The 23,973-nt window shown below is 51.0% G+C and overlaps 1 protein-coding gene across 1 annotated transcript in view; it reads left to right on the plus strand.

Moving 5' to 3' along the window:
- Positions 1 to 23,973, plus strand: part of LOC147425816 (uncharacterized) — a 195,425-nt gene that overhangs the window by 96,100 nt on the left and 75,352 nt on the right. Inside the window, exons 8-10 of the mRNA XM_086498070.1 lie at positions 17,687 to 17,773; positions 17,850 to 17,984; positions 18,057 to 18,179. Of these exons, the coding sequence (XP_086354196.1) occupies positions 17,687 to 17,773; positions 17,850 to 17,984; positions 18,057 to 18,179 (345 nt within the window). The remainder of the gene's footprint in view (positions 1 to 17,686; positions 17,774 to 17,849; positions 17,985 to 18,056; positions 18,180 to 23,973) is intronic.

Below are 23,973 nucleotides of genomic sequence, written 5' to 3' on the forward strand. Positions count from 1 at the left end.
CTCTCTCTCTCTCTCTCTCTCTCTCTCTCTCTCTCTCTCTCTCTCTCTCTCTCTCTTGCGGGAGTAGATGCAGAGCAAAGCAGAGCCACCGGCGTTGCACTTAGTTGAAGCAATATAAAGAAATACTGAAAGGGATGCGAGGGTCTGGGGCCAGTGCTCTCTTGGGATGAAACTCTGCCACTCTTGTGTCTCGTGTGTCATGCATTTCTTTTCGTTTTGTCGTTTTAAACTGTTTAAAGTTAGTTCAGTCTGTTCTTTTCCATTGGCACGTGGTGCCGTCCCGCTACAACATAGGGAGCCATCTAGTAGTTCAGAGGAGGAGACTTCATCCTCTGCTAACAGTTCAGACAGTGAGCAAAAGAACAAGAAGACCAAGGAGTTGAAGGATGGGGGTCAAGCAATCAAGTTTGACACGTTTTCAGGCTACCGGGACACCCATCAAGCCTTGAATTCATACGGTAGTTTGACGTTGCCTTCTTGGAAGGTCGTTTCTAGAACTTTCCAAGGTGCGAAGGGCGGCATCTTACTTGAAAGGAAATTCATAGACATGGTGGCCTACAGTGTTCTTGCGCCAAGAAGCACCTAAAAGGTAGGTAAAATTGAAGAGAGTTTTCACTTCTGCTTGGATAATGGAAGAATATGAAGAAGTGGTCATCACGACTTGGCACCATCCGAGAATGCCTAAAAAAGACACTTTCGATGACTATTGCTAGAGGTTTTGGGATACTATTTGCTAGTGCCCTCGTTTCGGGGGATCACTCTGAAAGACTAGATCGAGCGGGTTTGCTTTGGATTGCCGAAAGAGATTCAAAGGTATTGTCTACAACAGAAGTTTGACTTCATTCAGAGACTTATGGGGCATGCAAAGCAAGGTTTTGATATGCATGCCGGCTCATTGACCTATCCTACGGACAAGCCATTGTTCCACAACGGGGCAAGAGTCTTCCAAGGAATAGAAAGAACCAAGGGAACCAGATGAAAGTTCATTAGGGAATTCTGCGGAAGTAAGGGAATCAGCTGCTAGTGCATCCGTGGGTTCCAACAAAACAAGGGAATTTATTGACGATTCATTAGAATTCCGATGATTTAGATTGAGGTGCCGATGGCCAAGGAAGGCCAGTGGGGCGACTAACCGATCAGAGGGCACAAGAAAAGAACTGAAAGGTCAGCTAGGTCCACTGATAAATTTGGTCAAGGGCACTTTCTGGCTCTCGATGCAAAGTGGATGGGGGCGGAGAACATCGCAAAAGCTGTACCTTGAAGCTTTTGGATTATTAGCAGTGTCTATGCCAAAAGTTACTGATGAATCAACATGTTAAATCTAGTGCGATGCGGACTGCAGAAGAGGGGAGCCACTCCAGTCCTTTGTTACATATTGCCTAGATTGAATAAAGTCACTAATTTCTCTTTGATATTTTAGCTTTATGAACATATGGACATTGAATTGGAAATTTCCTTGATTGAATTGCAAGCGAGGGCGATAACAATTTCTCAGGAGGGAGGAATGTCATAGGTTGACGTGCCCAACTGGAAAGAAACGGTGTGAGAGAAAAGGAAAATTGAACTTAGAGGAACTAAAGTTGTGGCCGTGGGGCCTAGGGGAGTCGGGGTTTAAAAGCTTGCCCAACTTATGAGCACCGACCGAGGGGCTTGAAACCTAGAACTCAAAAGCTTGATCTCTGAGACTGATTTTTGTAAATCACAGACATGTTGATGTGGAAGGTTGTACGGATCTCCGCTTTTTACGTTGGCAGATTTTCACAAGATTTTTGCGTGGATTTAGAGAGCAGATGCTTTTGGGTGTTTGTGCTTTTGGAACTAATGCTTTTGGGCATCCCTTGTAAGTTAAAGGAGTCACGAGGGCTACATTTTCGCATAGCATCTGGACGTTGAGGCTCGGAGAGAGTTGGACCCTTGGGAGTTGTACCTTTGGGAAGTGATGATAAAGAAATACTGGAAGGGGTACCAATCTTTGGGGCCAATGCATATAGGGACGGAACTCCACCTCTCTCTCTCTCTCTCTCTCTCTCCCCCCCCCCCCCCCCAACAAGTTCAGTGATTTTGTAGTTTTTGTGCGTGTGCTACTATTGATTTCTCGCTTGGAGTGTCCAAGCTCGTAACACGTCCCCATTTTGGAACTATTCATAGCATTTATGCATGGAAATAGCTTGCAAAATCACTACGCAATGCAGCTTCGGCATGGACAGTTTGTGTTCGTGAGCCTATGACTAGAGGTTGTTCCTATGCAAGTGCAAGGTAAGAAATCTTGAAAAGCTAGTCTAGAAGTCATTCTTGGGCTTGCGAATGCGAACACAAGTTTGAGAGAGAGGTGGACAAAGTGATGACTTCCCATTACCGCATTGGATGAGGCGAGGAGAGGAAGAGCGAACCGGATCAAAGGATCTGAGTTGCACGAGAATCTTGGCGGGATTTGCAGTGTACCACCACGAATCACATGGATGTTCACGTGGCAAGCCTCGCTTTGATATCAATTGCTTTTGTCTTGTGTGCCTATAGACGAGTGCCCTTAGGGTCACTTCTGGAGATCATTGCATGGTTGCAAAGTTGTCGTTGGCAATTATATGATTGTCAGTAAGGAAGGAATAACCATGTGGGGTGCATGATATAGGGGACAATGCATCTCGGTAGCGAACTCTGCTCTACCGTGTGTAGTGCTCTTTTCAAGTTAAAGTATTTTACTATTCATGTTAGTGGTGTGTTTGTTGTCTTTCCACCGCCTCACTAGTGGCTTGTTATCGCATGGATATCCGCTCTCCAGTCGATTCTTTCAAGATATGATCCAACTTTTTGTAGTAGGTGCCATGGACGTAGCTGACAGAGACTCTTAGTAGGAGTCATAGTATGAGGAACAAGAAGTTGAGGGAGAAGTAGAAGAAGAAAGCTAGGAAGAAGCCGAAGAAGAGGTTGACCATGACGAGGCTCGGGACAAGGAGGCTGATCTTGAGGAAGATGTAGGGGAGAGTAGTTGTAGGGAGCCCCAACTAGGGATAGACCGTGAGGGTGCTGACAAAATATGATAGATAGAGGGGGAGGTTTACAAGGCTAGCTTGCTTGCTTTTTCCATGGATCCTCTCAACGCCAAGCACATGCAGACTCGGCCGTTGACATCAGCTTTTCAAGGAGTGGGTCAATACAAAGAACCCTCACTTTAACAGGCCGATGAAAGTCAAAAGCGACGAGATTTATCAACAAACAGGGTTCCCAACTCTACTATCAGTTTAGAGGATTTTCAAAAAGAGACCCAATGCTAGGTGTAATAGCAGTTGGCTAGCCACATTCCAACTCGCAAGCGTGTGAGTTCAAGGCTTCTTGGGCAAAAACTTGCTTTTTCCAACATGGTAGTCAAGGGTATGTGTGTCAATGCATTTGGTTCTCGAGGCGCCATAGGGGTGTTTCTGGGAAACATCATTGAGATACAGTTGACTTAGACTAGGAATACTTGGAGGAGGATGAAGAGGAGATCTTGAGTCCTTAGAAAAAGAGAGCCATGCCTTGCAGATACAAGGGGCGATGTGATTATCCTGAGGATGATGAAGATAAGGACAACAATGAAGATGAGGATGAGGAAGACTACGGGTTTTCTTCGGTGTTTAGTATGACTTTTGGGCAACGACGGAGCCACACCTTACAACCCATGATGTATGATGACTTGGAGCCTAGGGCTAAACAAGGTTTCAAAGATGGTGGATAGTGTGTCAAGTTGATGCTTTCTCCGGTTCTCGAGATACGAATATGGCACTGGCCTTCATTCAACAATTTGATATAGCTTTCTCAGGATGCAATTCTATGGAAGCTTCCAAAGTGAGAAAAAGAGCCTCTCATTTGAATGGGAAGCATAGACTTGGTGGTCAATACTTTTCTTGCACGGACATGCACCTTGTAGTTTGGTGGAATTCAAGCACTCTCTTCATTGTTGTGGTTGACACTTAAGTATGAAGCCAAAGTTTTGATTTCTAGGATGATAAGAGGAAGATACACTCTCAATGTACACTCAAAGATTGTAGGACACTTTTCTACGGGTGGCTTCTTTCAAGTGTCAAAGGTGTGTGGAAAAGGGTGAATTGGGTGATGATCTCGTATGGAATGGTGAGCAAAGCTCTTCGCGGTAGCAGGCAGACAACGGATCTCGAATTTATCACGACATATCTCATTGGACTCAAACTCCTACGTATCGCCCACCAAACGAGCACATGCACACATTGCGCTATCAAACCCTATCATGTAGGTATTTGGGGGGGGGGGGGGGGGGGGTGGGGAGGAAGAGAAGAAGAAGAAGAAGAGAGTTTTAACGTCGTAGGAAACTATCCCAAGAGACCTTAAAGATCTATGCGACGAGGAGAGTTGTCCACTTGCTGGGAGAGTACAACGCCACCGCTTGCTGTGCTGGAGTAGCTCAGCCATTTGAGCCGCCTCCTCTTGCCCATCAATGCTGCCGTCTGTTGCCCATCAACGTGGCCTGTCAGCTCGTAGTTGTCCACACACACACACACACACACACACACACACACACACACACACACACACACACACACACACACACACAGAGAGAGAGAGAGAGAGAGAGAGAGAGAGAGAGAGAGAGAGAGAGAGAGAGAGAGAGAGAGAGAGAGAGAGAGAGAGAGAGAGAGAGAGAGAGAGAGAGAGAGAGAGAGAGAGAGAGAGAGAGAGAGAGAGAGAGAGAGAGAGAGAGAAATGAAATGTTATATTAACGTCTTCAAAAGGCCAAAATGACCTATGAGACCAATCAGTTACAAAATAGTGAATCTAATACCATGTCTGGGTACAAAAGAACTAGAAAAGAACTAGAAGTGGAACAAAATACTACTACTACTACTACAATCTAAAACTACGTGGGTGTAGCAGCTGATACAATAGGTACCCGGTAAACTGGATGTAACAGTGTGTGAAACAAAGATGGAAGAAATGGTGAGGATCCATCCTCATCTGCACTCTGGATGTCGAGAGAGTATGGCTCGAATCTTCTGTTGTAGTCTCCGTCGATGCTGTGTAGCTCCTCTCCTCAGTCGCGGTCGTCTGTATCTCTGTAGCTCCAATGCTCGGTCGATGAGAGTGCCAGTAGTGGTCGAATGAGTGTGGGACGAGCTCTGCAGTGGTGGCTGCTCCTCTGGCTGTCCCATATCTAGTGAAAAGAAATCTGTAATGTGTCTCTGGGACTGCCTCTCTCTAGCTCTCCCCAGTAAAGTGTCTCTATACCTGTGTAACTCAAGTAGATATAGTCCAAGACATCTCTGATCCTCATAACTCATGACCCTAGATAGAGGACCAAAACCCTCTCTGAATAAGCAGTGGAAACGCCCCCGTATCTCATAGAACACTGTGCAATGACATATGTAGTGCAACTCTGTCTCTGGCTCTCTCTGGCATAATCGGCATATCCTGCTGTCTGCTGGTATCCCTCTGAATCTACCAGTCTCAATCTCGAGCTGATGTGAGGATGTGCGTATCTGACCAATGGCACAACGCAAACCATGAGACATATGTGTGTCCATGTAGCTGGGTCGAATCACAAACCCATCTCCTGTGAGGTGGAGAAGATGCTCTCTACAGAAAGCCATCTTCGTGCTCAACTCCTGAGGTGGCTCTATCCATGTCCTCCTGGTGTCGAGCTGGATCAGGTCCTGATGAATGAGTCTAGTGATCTCCACCCGTGTAAGAGACAGCGAGGGTGCCTGAAGAGAATACTGGAAAGGGGGCAACCTGTCCATGGTGAAGCCATGCGTCTGAAACCATGAAGTCATCTGTGCATACCAGCATGAAGTGTCCCCCTGTAGAGCTAACTGTCTGGAAGACTCAAGGGCCAGTCTAGCATATGTCTCTAGTAGTATCCCATAGGCTGTGCACAAAGGACACTGATCTGGTAAGCGCCTCAATCTCCATGGGGGGGGCAGCTAGCTCTGCTCGAATGATCGCGTGAGGTACGGAGGCCTTGGCTCTAATCAATCGGGAGATCATAGATACCAAGGGCCTCTCCATACGTCTCCAACCATCCTGGCCTACAGAAGGTCCCCATACCTGTACCCCATACATCATAGCTGAGGCTACTAAAGTATCAAAGAGCCATAACTTTGTCCGAGGTTCCTGGAACTGAACCTGCGAACACATCCTCTCCAAGCCTCCCAAGGCCGCATAAGCTCTGGTCAGTCTAGTCTCTGCTGCTCTCCCCAAAGAAAACCTCGGCCCAGTGAAGACTATCCCACGGTAAGTGTATGCATCTGTATACTCCACAATCTCTTGTCCATACGTGAAGGTCGGTGCCAATCTCCTGATCCACTGCGGTGTGGTGTTAAACACCATGACCTTGGTCTTACCAAGGTTTACAGACAATCCACTATCCTCTGCAAAACTGTGTAATGCATCCAACTGTCGCTGCATACCCTCTGGTGAGTCAGAGATCAAGACAATATCATCAGCATATAACAACAATGGGATCCACGTCCTTGCCAGATGGGCACCTCTATCACCCTCTCTGTCAATGTAATCAGACACCTCATCAACATACATACCAAATAGAGTAGGAGACAATGGGCAACCCTGTTTCACCCCGATAGTGGAGTGAACTAAGTCAGATATCCCCTCTGGGGTGCGTACATGTCCCATCACTGATCTGTATAAAGCCATAATCCCCCAAATCAACACTGTGGGCACCCCCATCTCCTGCAGTCTGCGCATCAGTCGAGCTCTCGGTACCATGTCAAATGCTTTGCGGAAATCCACAAAGCTACAATAAATCCGTCTCCCATGTGACCTGTCCTCCTCAATGATAGCTCTGAGTGTCAGAATATGGTCAAGAGTGGAGAAACCCCTCCTGAAACCTGCCTGTCCCTTTGCCCGTACACCCTCACCCTCTGCCCAGTTACTCAACTGCTGCTCAATAATGGATGCATACAATCGTGCCAGTGTGTGTCCAACCATAATAGTGCGGTAATTTCCGGGCTCTGTAGGATCACCTGCCTTGAATATAGGCACAATAGTAGACAACCTCCAAGTCTGAGGTAATCCCTCACACGTGGCACGATTGAACAACATTGCAAGAACCTCCATCAGCATATCCCTAGCATGTATAAAGTGCTCCGCTACTAGACCGTCATGATCGTAAGCCCTCCTGGTCCTCATCCTGTCAATGGCTCTCTTTACCATCTCAGTGGTAAAGAAGGTGCTCGTAGGTGGACATGGCTCTGTAGGATTTGGAAGGGGATCCTGCCCAGGAACCGTATATAACGATGTCGCATACTGGCCCCACACATCAGGAGAAGTAATCACTGGGGGAGGGGAGTGCTCATGGAAGAGTCGCCATGCCTCGCCTGAGTCTCTACTCAAGAACAACTGATACAAGTCTCGCTCCACCTGGGCCAGGTAAGCTCGTTTCTTCTTTCGCACAAGGCGCCGGAAAGCAATCCGCGACTGTCTGTAGGTGATGACTCCTAAATGAAGATCCCTCTGAAGCTGGGCTCTCATCTCTCTGCACTCCTCATCATACCAACTATTCTGGGGCATGCTCCCAGAATGTCGCCTCCGATCCGGTTGAGTGTGTGGGTATGCCTCTGCTGCTGCATCATGTAGTGTCTCAGTCAGTAAAGTAGTGCACTCCTCTACTGAGAGGCCTGGAGCAACTGTGCATAGACGATCCCAGATCGCCTCTGTATAAACCGAGTCAGTCTCTGGTGTAAATGTATAACGGGTGTGTGACCTGCCTCCTGATTTCTGGGCTGTACTAAACAGAAAAGATACGGACAGTGTCAAGAGAGCATGATCCACTGCTACGTCCACTGGGAAATCCTGAATACAAGGAATAAAGCTCGGCTGTGTCATAACATAGTCCACTGTACTGGCCCCATGTCTGTGTGGAAAGCATGTGAAGCCTGCTGCTCCAGGAAACCGCTGTAAGCCATTAAGTATGGCTAGCCCATGTGTAGTCGTCATCTCCGTGAGGTATCTCCCATACTCAGTCTGCTCTCTGTCATGTGAGCATCTGTCAAACCCCAGCTCACCCACATCCAACTCTCTAAGCATCTCATCTGAAGTGTCGTAGAAGACTGTCTGACAGTTGCCCGTTCGAGCATTGAAGTCTCCTAGGAGGATGATATCACCATCCCTAGAAAACTCCCATATATCATCATCTAGAATTGAGAAAGGCGACTGCCCTCTGGATACAGCATATACTGACGTACTGGGGGGGGAAGTAACATATAGCAATATATAGAAATCGACCTGTGTCAGCTCTCAGCCTCACCCACATGTATCTAGCTTGATCATCTCTCCGTACAATATGTAGTAGTGGCTGTAGCTCCTCCCTAAACAACACCGCTACTCCTCCTGAACCTCTACTCCCATGCTCAGATCTCGTGACTGTTCTGTGGGCTGTCTCCCATTTGTATCCCACCACATGTGGCAACAGTTGGCGAGGGGCCTGGTGAGTCTCTGAAAAGAAAACAATGTCCTTGTCTCTGAAACTGTCCTCAAAGGCACCAACATCCAACCTCATAGACCCATTACAATTCCAAGTCGCCATCCTCAATGTGGTCCCATAGGTCTCGCACCGTCATGTAGAGCGCCGCTCTACAATCACCACCACCCGACCATCTCTGTAAAAGGCCATCTTCCCCTTCTCCCTTGCTGCTTGAATCTCGGGCATTACTTCTCTCATATGCGCAAGTTGTGAGAGAGTGAGGTCATCGCCTAAGAAAATACCTGTCTTCTTGAGAGTAGGTCTCTTCCTCAAGAATTCCTTCTTCTCTTCCAATGAAGGGAAGCGTAGTATGAGAGCTCTTTCCTTTGAAGATTCTCCGGGGCCCTCACTCTTCTTGCCCACTCTCCATGCCTTTGTGTGTGAAGGCTTCTCCACCCCCATCATTGATGTGAGGCTTGTGACCTCTTTTTCCACATTGTTTATGTCCTTGAGGCCGGTTACCCTCACATGTAGAGCCCGCACCCTCCTCCTTTGTTCCTCTTCGAGAGTCATGTTGATAAGAGTGGGTGTACAAGGAGCTTCCTTACCTTTCCCTTTCTTGGCAACCTCAATCCATTTTTCGGCCTCCTCTACTTTCTTTTGCGTTTCGGATATGACCGCGGCCCATGACTTCTTCTCCTCATTGATGTTGTCAATTTCTTCCCTCAAAGAGGGCTGAAATTCCCCCTCTTCAAGCCCATTTTTTGACCGTGTTTCCAACACTTCTTTGTGGAGGTCCAAAATGCTATTCTCCAACGTGGCGATCTTGTTGAGAAGATGATCCTTCTCGTCCTTCCACCTCTTCTTCTTTTCTTCATTTTCTCGGAGGAAAACGGTCTTCGCGTTCCTCCAATCTTCCATCTCTTTTCTCCATGCTTTCATTTCCAATTCAATGATGGAAATTCGTTTGGAGTGAAGCATATATTTGAGTTTGCTTGTTGCCATAGGTGAGGTTGGGGATGACATGAGAGAGAGAGAGAGAGAGAAGAGAGGATTGATGTTTCTAAAGTGCAGAAAATGCAGCAAACCCTAAAACGCAGATCTGTCTAACAACCCTCAAAAAAAAAAAAAAAAAAGAAAAAAAAACGAAAAAAAAAGAAAAAAAAAAAAGGTCGCGAACCCTAAAATACATGTCGCGAGCCCTAAAAACAGGTCGCGAACCCTAAAATACAGCAGCAAACCCTAAACGAAAGCATGGTAAAGAGAGAGAGAGATGGCGTGAGTACAAGAGAGAGAGATGACGGTACAAGAGAGAGAGAGATGGCGTGAGTACAAGAGAGAGAGAGAGAGTGGAAAAAACGTGATAGGGTGCGGGCGAGAGAGAGAGAGAGAGAGAGAGAGAGAGAGAGAGAGAGAGAGAGAGAGAGAGAGAGAGAGAGCGGGGACCGGGGAGGGGCGGCGGCGGGGAACAGCGCGTGGGGTAGGAGAGAGAGAGATCATATATTGGTACGAGAGAGAGAGAGAGAGAGAGAGAGAGAGAGAGAGAGAGAGAGAGAGAGAGAGAGAGAGAGAGAGAGAGAGAGAGAGAGAGAGAGAGAGAGAGATTTTTAACGTCTATGTCAGGCCGAAATCGGCCTATGAGACAAATCAAATGTACATGGTGTGTATGTCATCCGTCTATCGGAAAGACAAATGAAACAAAACTGAATGTAGGTAGTGGAGTATCTGAGGAGGGATGGAGTTCTATCTCTAGGGGTGTATGCATGTCTATATGCTCAAGGTAGTACAATCATGAGAGTGCATCAAGCTATCTAGCTCCATCCTGTACTAATGGGGGGATGTAAGATGTGGTACATGGGCGGGTCTGGTGCCAATGCTACCCGGATGAAGGCTGTCGGGTCGGCCCTCATCTGAGCCACTCGCTCCTCAGTGGCACGGCGCTCCCGGGCTCGGATCTCCTCGATCTGTCGGTGGTGGGAGCTCGTGCCCCTGTAGCCTGTGACTCGTGGTCGTCGTCTAGCTCGGTTCACCTCCGCCTGTGGGAGTGTCACTCCCCTCTGAGTGTCTGGTGAGGGAGGGGCGGAAATCCTCTGAAAGAAGTCTGTGAGCTGCGACTATCTCCCCTCTATCTGTGTAGCTGTGTGTGGCTGTAGTAGTGTGTCCCGATGGCTCTGTATCTCTAGTAAGAAACGTCCGAGCTGTCTCTGATCTCGAGATTCCATGATCTCTCGGAGAGTGGGCTGTCCTCTGAATAAGGCCTCATACCTGCCTCTGATCTCAGTGTATGCTCTGCATCTACATACAAAGTGCTCCTCACTCTCCACCTCCTCTATGCAGGCTTTGCAGACGCGCTCCTCCCTGGGAACACCAGTATGTCTCCCGATCTCAATCTCTAACCTGTGTGAAGCCACTCTCAGCTGACCAATCGCCACCCGTGAGCTATGTGGCATATATGTGTCCATGTACCGTGGTCTCTGTATGAACCCCCCAGACAATATGGTGAGAAACTGGTCTTTGTAATCTGACATCCTCGTCCCCAAGCCAGGTGCCTCCCAGACTCTCCTAGTGTATAGCTGCAACAGATCCTGTCTCAATACCAAGTTCCTCTCACTGCGAGAGAGGTGAACATATGGTGAGTGGGGGTCGTACTGGAATGGTGGTAGGCTCTCCATGTCAAGACCGTGTCCCTCAAACCATGCTCTGACCTATGAGTACCATGCTCTCTCATGCCCATTCTCTGATAGCTGTATAGCTGCCTCAAATGCTCTACGGGTAAGTCTGTCAGGAGGTAGCTCTCTCATCCTCTGGATGAAGCAAACTGTCTCGAATAGTGCCTCTACAACCATAGGTGGTGTGGCAAGCTCGGGTCTAATAATGTCATGTGGCACTGTCTTCTTGCTGCGGAGCAAGCGTGAGATCATACATACCTGTGGTCTCTCAAGCTGTGTCCACTGGTCAGCTGTCAATCCTGGTGCCCATACCGCCGCCGAGTACATCAAGGCCGGGGTGACTAAGGTGTCGAAAAGCCACCCCTTCGTGCGGGGCTCTTGAAAGTGTGCCTGGTGGCATCTCCGCTCTAGCATGGCCAGAGCTGCATATCCTCGGGTGAGCCTGTCAACAGCAGCCTGCCTCATAGTGAAGGGTCCTGGTAGGCTGGTGAATGTGATGCCAAGGTAGACATAGGAGGTGACTACATCAACCTGTCCTCCTGCTGCTATGAAGGTGGCGGCGCTCCTCACTGCACTGGATGTGTGAAAGATCATAACCTTGGTTTTGCCAAGGTTCACAGTCAACCCCCTGTGTGTGCTGAATTTGTCCAAGGCCTCAAGATGGCGTTGCAAGCCCTCGGGTGACTCTGAAATCAACACAATATCATCAGCATATAACATGATGTGGACCGGAGTACCTGCCAAGTCGCTCCCCTCTCCCCCTGCTCGCAGTATGTAGTCGGAGATCTCGTCGATGTAGAGCCCAAAGAGTGTCGGGGAGAGTGGGAATCCTTGCTTAACACCAATGGTGCTAGCAATGGTCTCTGAAAACCCGCCTGGGCAACGAACCCGACCCGTCACCCTCTCATAGAGAGCATATATGGCCCAAATCATCTCTGTTGGTACCCCAATGCTGTGAAGGCGCTGGAAGAGTCTCTCGCGTGGGACTGTGTCAAAGGCCTTGCGGAAGTCCACAAAGCAGCAGTAAAGCCTCTTCTTCCGCGCCTTTGCCCCATCAATGAGGCAGCGCAGAACGAAGATGTGGTCAGTGGTGGAGAAAGCTCGTCTGAAACCTGCCTGGCCTGGAGCTCGTAAGCCCTCGATCTCTGCGTAGCAGCTGAGCTCTGCCTCAAGTACTGCTCCATATAGCTTGGCCATCGTGTGGCCAATCATGATAGTCCTGCAGTTCCCTGGGTTCAGGGTGTCGCCAGATTTGTGGATAGGCACTATGGTGTGCTGTGTCCACTCCTCTGGGAAGCCCTCCCCTACAGCCCAGTTGAAGACATGTGCAATCAACGGGGCTATAGTGGAGGCCGCATAAATGATGTGCTCACTCTGTAATCCAGTATGGTCAGCTGATCGTTTGTGCTGCATACGGCGTATGGCCCTCTCTACCATCCCTGCTGTAAAGAAGGAGGAGCACGTGGGGCGTGGCTCGTGTGGCTGTGGGATAGGAGGCTGCCCTGGCACCTCATATAGTCGCTCTGCATAGTCATGCGATATCTGTGGGTCCTCAATAGCTGTAGTTGGACGCGGCTCGCGCAGGGTGCGCCATGCCGTCGCGCTATCCATGCTCATGAATAGGCGGTATAGCTCAAGCTCCTGTGCCTCTTCGAATGCTTGCCGCTTTTGGCGTGTCAGCGTCTTCATATGCCGTCTGGCCTCTCTCTCTGTGATCTCTCCTAAGGCTCGCCGTGCACGGAGGCGTCGGTATAGCTCTCTGCACTCATCATCATACTAGCGGTTCTGAGGCATAGTCCCGGGGGGGGGGAGTGCGTCCTGTGTGAGTGGTGTGTGGAAAAGAGCTAATAGCTGAAGTGTGGAGAACGGAAGAAATATGTGATGTGAGAACTGAGAGAGAGAAAAGAAAGAAAGAAAGAAAGAAAGATTTTTAACGTGTATGTCAGGCCGAAATCGGCCTATGAGACAAATCAAATGTACATGGTGTGTATGTCATTAGTCTATCGGAAAGACAAATGAAACAAAAACTGATACAAAACTGAACTGAGTGTAGGTAGTGGGGTATCTGAGGAGGGATGGAGCTCTATCTCTAGGGGTATATGCATGTCTATATGCTCAAGGTAGTACAATCATGAGAATGCATCAAGCTATCTAGCTCCATCCTGTACTAATGGGGGGATGTAAGATGTGGTACATGGGCGGGTCTGGTGCCAAGGCTGCCCGGATGAAAGCTGTCGGGTCGGCCCTCATCCGGGCCACTCGCTCCTCAGTGGCACGGCGCTCCCGGGCTCGGATCTCCTCGATCTGTCGGTGGTGGGACCTCGCGCCCATGTAGCCTGTGACTCGTGGTCGTCGTCTAGCTCGGCTCACCTCCGCCTGTGGGAGTGTCACTCCCCTCTGAGTGTCTGGTGGGGGAGGGGCGGTAATCCTCTGAAAGAAGTCTGTGAGCTGCGACTGTCTCTCCTCTGTCTGTGTAGCTGTGTGTGGCTGTAGTAGTGTGTCCCGATGGCTCTGTATCTCTAGTAAGAACCGTCCGAGCTGTCTCTGTTCTCGAGAGTCCATGATCTCTCGGAGAGTGGGCTGTCCTCTGAATAAGGCCTCATACCTGCCTCTGATCTCAGTGTATGCTCTGCATCTACATACAAAGTGCTCCTCACTCTCCACCTCCTCTGTGCAGGCTCTACAGACGCGCTCCTCCTTGGAAACACAAGTATGTCTCCCGATCTCAATCTCTAACCTGTGTGAAGCCACTCTCAGCTGACCAATCGCCACCCGTGAGCTATGTGGCATATATGTGTCCATGTACCGTGGTCTCTGTATGAACCCCCCGGACAATATGGTGAGAAACTGGTCTCTGTAATCTGACATCCTCGTCCCCAAGCCAGGTGACTCCCAGACTCTCCTAGTGTATAGCTGCCACTCCTGTCTCAGTACCAAGTTCCTCTCACTGCGAGAGAGGTGAACATATGGTGAGTGGGGGTCGTACTGGAATGGTGGTAGGCTCTCCATGTCAAGACCGTGTCCCTCAAACCATGCTCTGACCTGTGAGTACCATGCTCTCTCATGCCCACTCTCTGATAGCTGTATAGCTGCCTCAAATGCTCTACGGGTAAGTCTGTCAGGAGGTAGCTCTCTCATCCTCTGGATGAAGCAGACTGTCTGGAATAGTGCCTCTACCACCATGGGTGGTGTGGCGAGCTCGGCTCTAATAATGTCATGTGGCACTGTCTTCTTGCTGCGGAGCAAGCGTGAGATCATACATACCTGTGGCCTCTCAAGCTGTGCACACTGGTCAGCTGTCAATCCTGGTGCCCATACTGCCGCCGAGTACATCAAGGCCGGGGTGACTAAGGTGTCGAAAAGCCACCCCTTCGTGCGGGGTTCCTGAAAGTGTGCCTGGTGGCATCTCCGCTCTAGCATGGCCAGAGCTGCATATCCTCGGGTGAGCCTGTCAGCAGCAGCCTGCCTCATAGTGAAGGGTCCTGGTAGGCTGGTGAATGTGATGCCAAGGTAGACATAGGAGGTGACTACATCAACCTGTCCTCCTGCTGCTGTGAAGGTGACAGCGCTCCTCACTGCACTGGATGTGTGAAAGATCATAACCTTGGTTTTGCCAAGGTTCACAGTCAACCCCCTCTGTGTGCTGAATTCGTCCAAGGCCTCAAGATGGCGTTGCAAGCCCTCGGGTGACTCTGAAATCAACACAATATCATCAGCATATAACATGATGTGGACCGGAGTACCTGCCAAGTCGCTCCCCTCTCCCCCTGCTCGCAGTATGTAGTCGGAGATCTCGTCGATGTAGAGCCCAAAGAGTGTCGGGGAGAGTGGGCATCCTTGCTTAACACCAATGGTGCTAGCAATGGTCTCTGAAAAACCGCCTGGGCAACGAACTCGACCCGTCATCTTCTCGTAGAGAGCATATATGGCCCAAATCATCTCTGTTGGTACCCAAATGCTGTGAAGGCGCTGGAAGAGTCTCTCGCGTGGGACTGTGTCAAAGGCCTTGCGGAAATCCACAAAGCAGCAGTAAAGCCTCTTCTTCCGCGCCTTTGCCCCATCAATGAGGCAGCGCAGAACGAAGATGTGATCAATGGTGGAGAAAGCACGTCTGAAACCTGCCTGGCCTGGAGCTCGTAAACCCTCGATCTCTGCGTAGCAGCTGAGCTGTGCCTCAAGTACTGCTCCATATAGCTTGGCCATCGTGTGGCCAATCATGATAGTCCTGTAGTTCCCTGGATCCAGGGTGTCGCATAATTTGTGGATAGGCACTATGGTGTGCTGTGTCCACTCCTTTGGGAAGCCCTCCCCTACAGCCCGGTTGAAGATATGTGCAATCAACGGGGCTATAGTGGAGGCCGCATAAATGATGTGCTCACTCTGTAATCCAGTATGGTCAGCTGATCGTCTGTGCTGCATGCGGCGTATGGCCCTCCCTACCATCTGTGCTGTAAAGAAGGAGGAGCACGTGGGGCGTGGCTCGTGTGGCTGTGGGATAGGAGGCTGTCCTGGCACCTCGTAAAGTCGCTCTGCATAATCATGCCATATCTGTGGATCCTCAATAGCTGTAGTCGGACGTGGCTCGCGCAGGGTGCGCCATGCTGTCGCGCTATCCATGCTCATGAATAGGCGGTATAGCTCAAGCTCCTGTGCCTCTTCGAATGCTTGCCGCTTTTGGCGTGTCAGCGTCTTCATATGCCGTCTGGCCTCTCTCTCTGTGATCTCTCCTAAGGCTCGCTGTGCGCGGAGGCGTCGGTATAGCTCTCTGCACTCATCATCATACCAGCGGTTCTGAGGCATAGTCCCGGGGGGGGGAGTGCGTCCTGTGTGAGTGGTGTGTGGAAAGGAGCTAATAGCTGAAGTGTGGAGAACGGAAGAGATATGTGATGTGAGAACTGAGAGTGGTGTGGATGGGTGGAGGAGGCATAGGCTATGCTCGACCTCGGCCGAGTAAAGAGAGGCTAGCTCATGTGTGAAATGGATGGTGGTGTGTGGAGTGTGTGCTGTGGAGCTGTGTGGGATGGTATCTCCGGTGATGGAGAAAGAGAGGTATGTGTGGTCGGCTCCGATGGGTATGGGTGGAATGGTGAAGGATGTGATAAGGTGTGTAGCCTCCCTGGGTCCCAGAATATAGTCGACTGTACTCCCCCCTCCCTCTGCAACTCCATGTGGCATACAAGTCAGGCCCCCTGAGGTGGGCCACTGGACCATCCCGTTATAAATAACGAGACGGTGCTGGGAGCCAAGTCGAAGTAGATGTCGTCCGTAGGCTGTGACTGGAGAGAGAGAGAGAGAGAGAGAGAGAGAGAGAGAGAGAGAGAGAGAGAGAGAGAGAGAGAGAGAGAGAGAGAGAGAGAGAGAGAGAGAGAGAGAGAGAGAGAGAGAGAGAGAGAGAGAGAGAGAGAGAGAAGACGAAGACGACGGCGGCGAAGACGAAGAGGAAGAGGCGTCGTCGGCGAAGACGAAGAGGAAGAGGAAGAAGAAGAAGAAGAAGAAGACGAGGAAGAGGAAGAAGAAGAAGAAGAAGAAGAAGAAGAAGAAGAAGAGGAATGATTCTATGAGAGATTGTGCAGAGACTATTTGACTTTGTTGAAAGCACTTGGTTTTGTGGAAAAGGGTCTTGATTGCTCTTTCTTCATGCCTAAATTTTTTGAAATATTAATCTGATGAAACTCAAGAATTTTGATTTTTTTTTGAGGGGGAGTATTCTCTTAAATATTAAAGAATTTAATACTTGGTATTTGATAATACAACCAAGAAAATCTAAATGAATCTTTTTCTGAGACCATCTTTTGCCATACCCATGAAGAGGGAAGATGGTTAAAATCAAGACAAATAATAACGTTTGGATAAAATGAAGTACACGAAAGAAGAACTTGTATTAATACATCCTTTTGGAACCTTTGAGGATGCCACTACCTCTTTGTGTCCCACCAAAAAGCCTATTAGACCTTTGCTCTGACAAACACTTTCAGTTTTACTTCAAACTCCTAAAGTTTGAAGTAGGGCTGTAGCTAATCTAATAATTTTTTAGTTTTGGCATGGATAACAAGTGATAGGCTCTTTGACACCTGTAGACTAACAAAATTTGCTGTCTTGTTTATATGAATGCAGATGAGAGTCCTATTCTTGCTTAAAGGTGTTTAGTTTTGTTGCAGTCCGATCTTGAAGATAAAGACTTAGTTCATCTATAGACTTATTTCATGTCTTGATGTGTAGAACAATAAGAATGAATATTCATTTTGATTTAATTGTGCAAAGAATGCTTTCTTGATGTCTGGAGCCAATTGTCTTAAATTCTGATTAAATTGTGCAAGAATGCTTTCTTGATGTCTGCAGCCAGCTGTCTTTTGAACATGGCGTTCTTCTGTGCCTAAGTACTATTTATAACAACACACACAAGCACACACACACACAGCCACACACACTCTTACTAGAAATTTTAAGGACAATCATGGTGGATTTCTGAATGAAGTATGAAGACATATCTGCGAAGTTTCATTTGCAGCAGCCTGTCCAGTTGTGGGCTTGTTCAAGATGTTTCCCATTGCAGTAATACTCAGTTTGCTGTCTTGTTAATTGCTATCAGAACGTGGAAGAAAATGAATGTCGTCGTGCTTATGATGTGGCAATCCAGACTTATGCCAGAATGTTCAACTCGCCTTCCAGTGATGAAGTAATGACTCTATGCACATCAACTTGAGGTGACTAGACTTTACTCGGTATCTGATAAGCTGTCATGTATATTGCAGGTTTTGCTACAGGAAACTTATGAGATGGCATTGCAAGGTGCATTAGATGTATACCAGAGGGAGGCTGTCGGTCTAGGGGCCGCAAGACAAAAGCATGAAAAGTTACTGGTGTCAGATTTGAAAAAGAGATTTGAGGTAAGCGGGGAAATTTTAATTCTGGTTGCATTACTTAGTGTATAAACCCATATTCGTTTTTGATTCCATTAGGAGTACAAACGCAAAGTTTCTACAGAGGCTGAGCTAAAGTGTGTGAAGGCAATAGAAACAATGGATGAGAAATTACGAGCTGCCTGCCACTCCCCGGCTGCAACTCTTGATCAAGTGCTGCAAGTAAGCAAGAAAAATTATATTGTGTTATTCCATTTATCTTAGTTTTAATTTCATAACATGTAGTCCGATAAATATTCCTTTTTAACTATACTTTAGCACTTTTGCCTCACCATCATTGGTGCATGGAATTCTCTTTCAGTGATATTTAGGTGTATTTTGAGGTCAACAGCTAAACAAGGCTGCTGCTATTACACTGATATATATGTGTGCTCTGAGGTCAACAGTTAAACAAGGCTCCTGTTATTACACTGCAGATTAAGCAAGGGTTTTAAACCTAGACTTTTGCTTACAGAGAAAGTAGGTCACTCTGACTAAACATGGTTGAAGAAGAGGAGTGATAGTTACTGGATGTGTTAAAGGGGAATTTTTACTCGAACTGTTAACACGTCATGACAAAAGAACACTTGCAAGGGATAAAAGAGGCGTAGTTCCCCTGTCCCCTGTCATTGTGCTAAGGCGGGCAAGGCCACAAACTTCAGTTGTAAAACGGAACATACAAAAGAAAACCTAAAAAACAACGGAACTGTTGAAAATCGACTCATAACTCCACCTCTAACTGCTAAAACCAGCCCAGGTGGAGTATGCCACATTAGAGCATTTGTACAGTTTGCCATGGCAGCAGTTGTTCCTGCTGCTCAGCAATGTCCGTACATTTTTGCCACATCATCAATTTCGGTACAGGTGCCCCTTAAGCCATGTGGCAGTGCCACATATCATCTGGTTATAGAGTGTTACCTATCAACAGGCAACAGCCTCTTTTAACTGTTGCAAGTAGCAAATCACCTACGTAGTTTTTGTTTACTGCAGAGAGTTGATGGAACCGTGGGTGTCCCTTTTCAAGCTCAATCTGAGAAAAGACTAGCCCAACTTAGCATGGCTGAGCTTGCCCTTCACCTCTGGAGTGTGGTAGAAACTCAGTTTTGTGGTTCTGTAGAGTAACGCCCTAGTCATAAACTAATTGTATGACACCTGCACCCCATCAGCTCATCACCTCTGGAGTGTGGTAGAAAAACAGTTTTCTGGTTCTATAGAGAACGCCCTAGTCATAAACAAACTGTATAATACCTGCACCTACTCTTAGGCACTGATGACGTGAGTAGAGTTGTCGTAGGTGTTGCTCAAGCTATGTATCATAAAGTTGATGATCTTATTCTTCCTGTTTGGGCGTGCAGTGAAGTTAAGATTGCATGTTGTTGAGTTTTCAACATTGTATTTAATTTGGCAATGTATTGCTCCTTTCTTGGTCGTTATGTTTTAGAATCCTATATTAGTCTCCAGCATTATGGAAACTTATTTTACCTTTAGCTTGTTTCAAAAGACTTTGCTCGTTCGTCTTCTGTTTGTGTTGTTTTTTGAGTTTGGAAATGAAGGAAGAAGCTCTGCACTGTCTTTCGACTTTTTGCTTTGTAAATCTTGTAACTCTAGCAGCGTTATCAGCTTCTAATTTTCATTTGGCTAGCCATTTCTATACTTGTTGTAACCATTCTGCACATCCCCAGCCTTTGACATCTTGACACTGAATCTTGTTGGCTCTGTACTTTCTCTCCTCAATCTGGATTCTGCTTCTAGGATTTCTTGACCTTTGTAGCCAACTCCTCTGTTCATACTTCTAAGCAATCTCAAAAAAAAATTCCCAAACCTTAGATTATGGTAATTGAAAATTTGACTGATATGTACGTCAGCCATTTAATGCACATAGGAATGAAGTGTTGCTTGTCCAGCGGCTAGTGGCAAGAGATAAGCTTGTGATTCCAAGCCGCCTAATGGGTTCCAGAAAAGATTTCTTGCAACCTTTGCACAAGGTTTCATGTTGTCCAGTTTTGAAGATTGTATCATAAAAATTTGTTATGTGCTGCTTGATTCAAAAGATATTTTATAAATTGTGTTGGAGTTTCTCTTCTGTTTTATTGCTTAATTAGGAATCAAGAAAACAATTTGTTGTTTTAAGAAAGCAATGGAACCCCTCGTGCACATCCTTAAGGCTCACCTTGAGCGTGCTGCGCATCACCATCGAATCCCACCCTGGCTGTTATCACCACCATTGTAGCCTATTCGTCGTGTAAGCCTTAGCTGTAATTCTTCCTGCAGTTTGCTTACCTTTCGCATATTTGGCATGCGTCAGCCTTCACGATGCGTAACCTATAGTTCTTCTTGAGGTGTGCTGCCCATAGTATAATTTTGCGTTTTTAGGAGTTTGGACCGCAGCAGCCTTGGCCCCTTAAGCTACAACTCGTGCACCCTTAAGGCACGCTTTCACACCAAGGTCTCTCTCTCTCTCTCTCTCTCTCTATATATATATATATATATATATATATATATATCGGTATACCTTCATGAGGGAGACGGATTCTGTGTATATGGATGAGATATACAGGCAGCTATGCACCCAGGAGCCGGGACGGCCACTAGATGAACTCACTCAGATATTGACAGAGATGCTCCATGATGCAGCATCAGAGGCATACCCCCACAGCCAGCCAACACGGAGACGATCTGGGAACATGCCCCAAAACAGTTGGTATGATGAGGAGTGTAGAGAGACGCGGATCAAACTACAGAGGGAAGTGCTCACGGGTATAACCACACATAGACAGTCACGGATTATCTTTCGCCGCCTAGTGCGACGAAAGAAAAGGGCCTATCTATCTCAGCTAGAGTGGGACCCCCCCCCCCCCCCCCCCCCCCCCCCCCCCCCCCCCCCCCCCCCCCCCCCCCCCCCCCCCCCCCCCCCCCCCCCCCCCCCCCCCCCCCCCCCCCCCCCCCCCCCCCCCCCCCCCCCCACCCCCCCCCCCCCCCCCCCCCCCCCCCCCCCCCCCCCCCCCCCCCCCCCCCCCCCACCCCCCCCCCCCCCCCCCCCCCCCCCCCCCCCCCCCCCCCCCACCCCCCCCCCCCCCCCCCCCCCCCCCCCCCCCCCCCCCCCCCCCCCCCCCCCCCCCCCCCCCCCCCCCCCCCCCCCCCCCCCCCCCCCCCCCCCCCCCCCCCCCCCCCCCCCCCCCCCCCCCCCCCCCCCCCCCCCCCCCCCCCCCCCCCCCCCCCCCCCCCCCCCCCCCCCCCCCCCCCCCCCCCCCCCCCCCCCCCCCCCCCCCCCCCCCCCCCCCCCCCCCCCCCCCCCCCCCCCCCCCCCCACCCCCCCCCCCCCCCCCCCCCCCCCCCCCCCCCCCCCCCCCCCCCCCCCCCCCCCCCCCCCCCCCCCCCCCCCCCCCCCCCCCCCCCCCCCCCCCCCCCCCCCCCCCCCCCCCCCCCCCCCCCCCCCCCCCCCCCCCCCCCCCCCCCCCCCCCCCCCCCCCCCCCCCCCACCCCCCCCCCCCCCCCCCCCCCCCCCCCCCCCCCCCCCCCCCCCCCCCCCCCCCCCCCCCCCCCACCCCCCCCCCCCCACCCCCCCCCCCCCCCCCCCCCCCCCCCCCCACCCCCCCCCCCCCCCCCCCCCCCCCCCCCCCCCCCCCCCCCCCCCCCCCCCCCCCCCCCCCCCCCCCCCCCCCCCCCCCCCCCCCCCCCCCCCCCCCCCCCCCCCCCCCCCCCCCCCCCCCCCCCCCCCCCCCCCCCCCCCCCCCCCCCCCCCCCCCCCCCCCCACCCCCCCCCCCCCCCCCCCCCCCCCCCCCCCCCCCCCCCCCCCCCCCCCCCCCCCCCCCCCCCCCCCCCCCCCCCCCCCCCCCCCCCCCCACCCCCCCCCCCCCCCCCCCCCCCCCCCCCCCCCCCCCCCCCCCCCCCCCCCCCCCCCCCCCCCCCCCCCCCCCCCCCCCCCCCCCCCCCCCCCCCCCCCCCCCCCCCCCCCCCCCCCCCCCCCCCCCCCCCCCCCCCCCCCCCCCCCCCCCCCCCCCCCCCCCCCCCCCCCCCCCCCCCCCCCCCCCCCCCCCCCCCCCCCCCCCCCCCCCCCCCCCCCCCCCCCCCCCCCCCCCCCCCCCCCCCCCCCCCCCCCCCCCCCCCCCCCCCCCCCCCCCCCCCCCCCCCCCCCCCCCCCCCCCCCCCCCCCCCCCCCCCCCCCCCCCCCCCCCCCCCCCCCCCCCCCCCCCCCCCCCCCCCCCCCCCCCCCCCCCCCCCCCCCCCCCCCCCCCCCCCCCCCCCCCCCCCCCCCCCCCCCCCCCCCCCCCCCCCCCCCCCCCCCCCCCCCCCCCCCCCCCCCCCACCCCCCCCCCCCCCCCCCCCCCCCCCCCCCCCCCCCCCCCCCCCCCCCCCCCCCCCTCGTGGTAGAGGCATTGACGAGATCAGTTTCCTTTATGCACGGTCTATGGGATCTCCCCAGAGACAGATACGCTAGGCTTGCCCTGGAGTCATCTCGACAACTAGCTCTACAAGACGATACATCATGTTGGTATGGACAGATGACATCATGGTTTCAGTCGCATGGTCTCAAAATGGATAGATTACCTCCGCTTCAATACTCCTTGGATGCACCCTCCTTGTCTCTCACACGGACAGAGATCACCAGGCTCATACGTCAGGATCTGATTCAGCTAAATATCAGGAGCACATGGATACAGCCGACACAGGAGTTGGGCACGAAGATGGCCTTCTACAAAGAGCATATTCTCCAACTCACGGAGGACGGCTTTGTGACTAGGCCAGCATACATGGATACACACTTATCTCATGGGATAAGATGCGCTATTGGACAGATACGCACATCCTCACATCAGCTCCAGATCGAGACTAGTCGATTTCGAGGGGTGCCTGCAAGAGCCAGGATATGTCACTTATGTAACTTAGAGCCAGAGACAGAGTTGCACTACACATGTCACTGCCCGGCATACTATGAGATACGCGGCCGCTTCCACTGCCTGTTCAGAGAAGGGTTCGGACCTTTTTCTAGAGTCATGAGATCTACAAGGATCAGAAGTGTCTCGGATTGTTCCTACCTAGAGCTGCGCAGACTTAGGGAGAGCTTGTTGAGGACATCAGGGGAAAGACAGTCTCAGAGACGAATCACAGAGTTCTTTACACCAGACGGAGGAGGGCCAATGGAGCAGTCATTACAGCAGATCTGAGAGCCTACTCATACTAGAGGCACACTACTTGATAGAGCCACTGAGCTTGGTAGATCCAGACGTCCACGACCTCGGGGGGTCTCCCATTACCGACGAAGGTTGCAACAAAAGATATAGATCACTCTAGCTCAACATGCAAGACGCCCAACCAGAGTTCTGACCATGGAGGAGGTCGATGAGATCCGACAGCGACCGATGACAGATTTCATCTGAACCCACGAGCCCCCCTCCCCTACCCCCCCTTCTCCCCCCTTATTTCCTTTCTCCTTAGTGTTTTAGTGTTAGTTCTTGGTTAACTTGGCAACTTTGTAACTTTGTCATTTCCGTACTCAGACATGGTATGAGATTCACCAATTGTAACTTTTTGGTCTCATAGGTCATTTTGGCCTTTTGAAGACGTTAATATAACATTTCATTTCATTTCATTTCTCTCTCTCTCTCTCTCTCTCTCTCTCTCTCTCTCTAAATCTGAGATGCCTCTCTTGGACTGTCTCTGTCTATGCCCTCTCAATAGAGAGTCTCTATGTCTCTGTATCTCAAGTATAAATAATCCGAGACATCTCTGATCCTGATATCTCATGACTCTATCTAACGAGTCAAAACCATCTCTGAATAAGCAGTGAAAGCGTCCCCGTATCTCATAGTAGACTCTGCAGTGACATATGTAGTGAAGCTCTGTCTGTGGCTCTGCATGGCATAACTGACATATCCTACTGTCTGCTAGTATGCCTCTGAATCTACCTGTCTCAATCCCAAGCTGGTGTGAAGATGTGCGTATCTGGCCCATGGCACATTGTAACCCATGAGAGAG

Source organism: Adiantum capillus-veneris, chromosome 24 (assembly GCF_014529385.1).
Source record: "Adiantum capillus-veneris isolate H3 chromosome 24, ASM1452938v2, whole genome shotgun sequence".
Classification (NCBI taxonomy): domain Eukaryota; kingdom Viridiplantae; phylum Streptophyta; class Polypodiopsida; order Polypodiales; family Pteridaceae; genus Adiantum; species Adiantum capillus-veneris.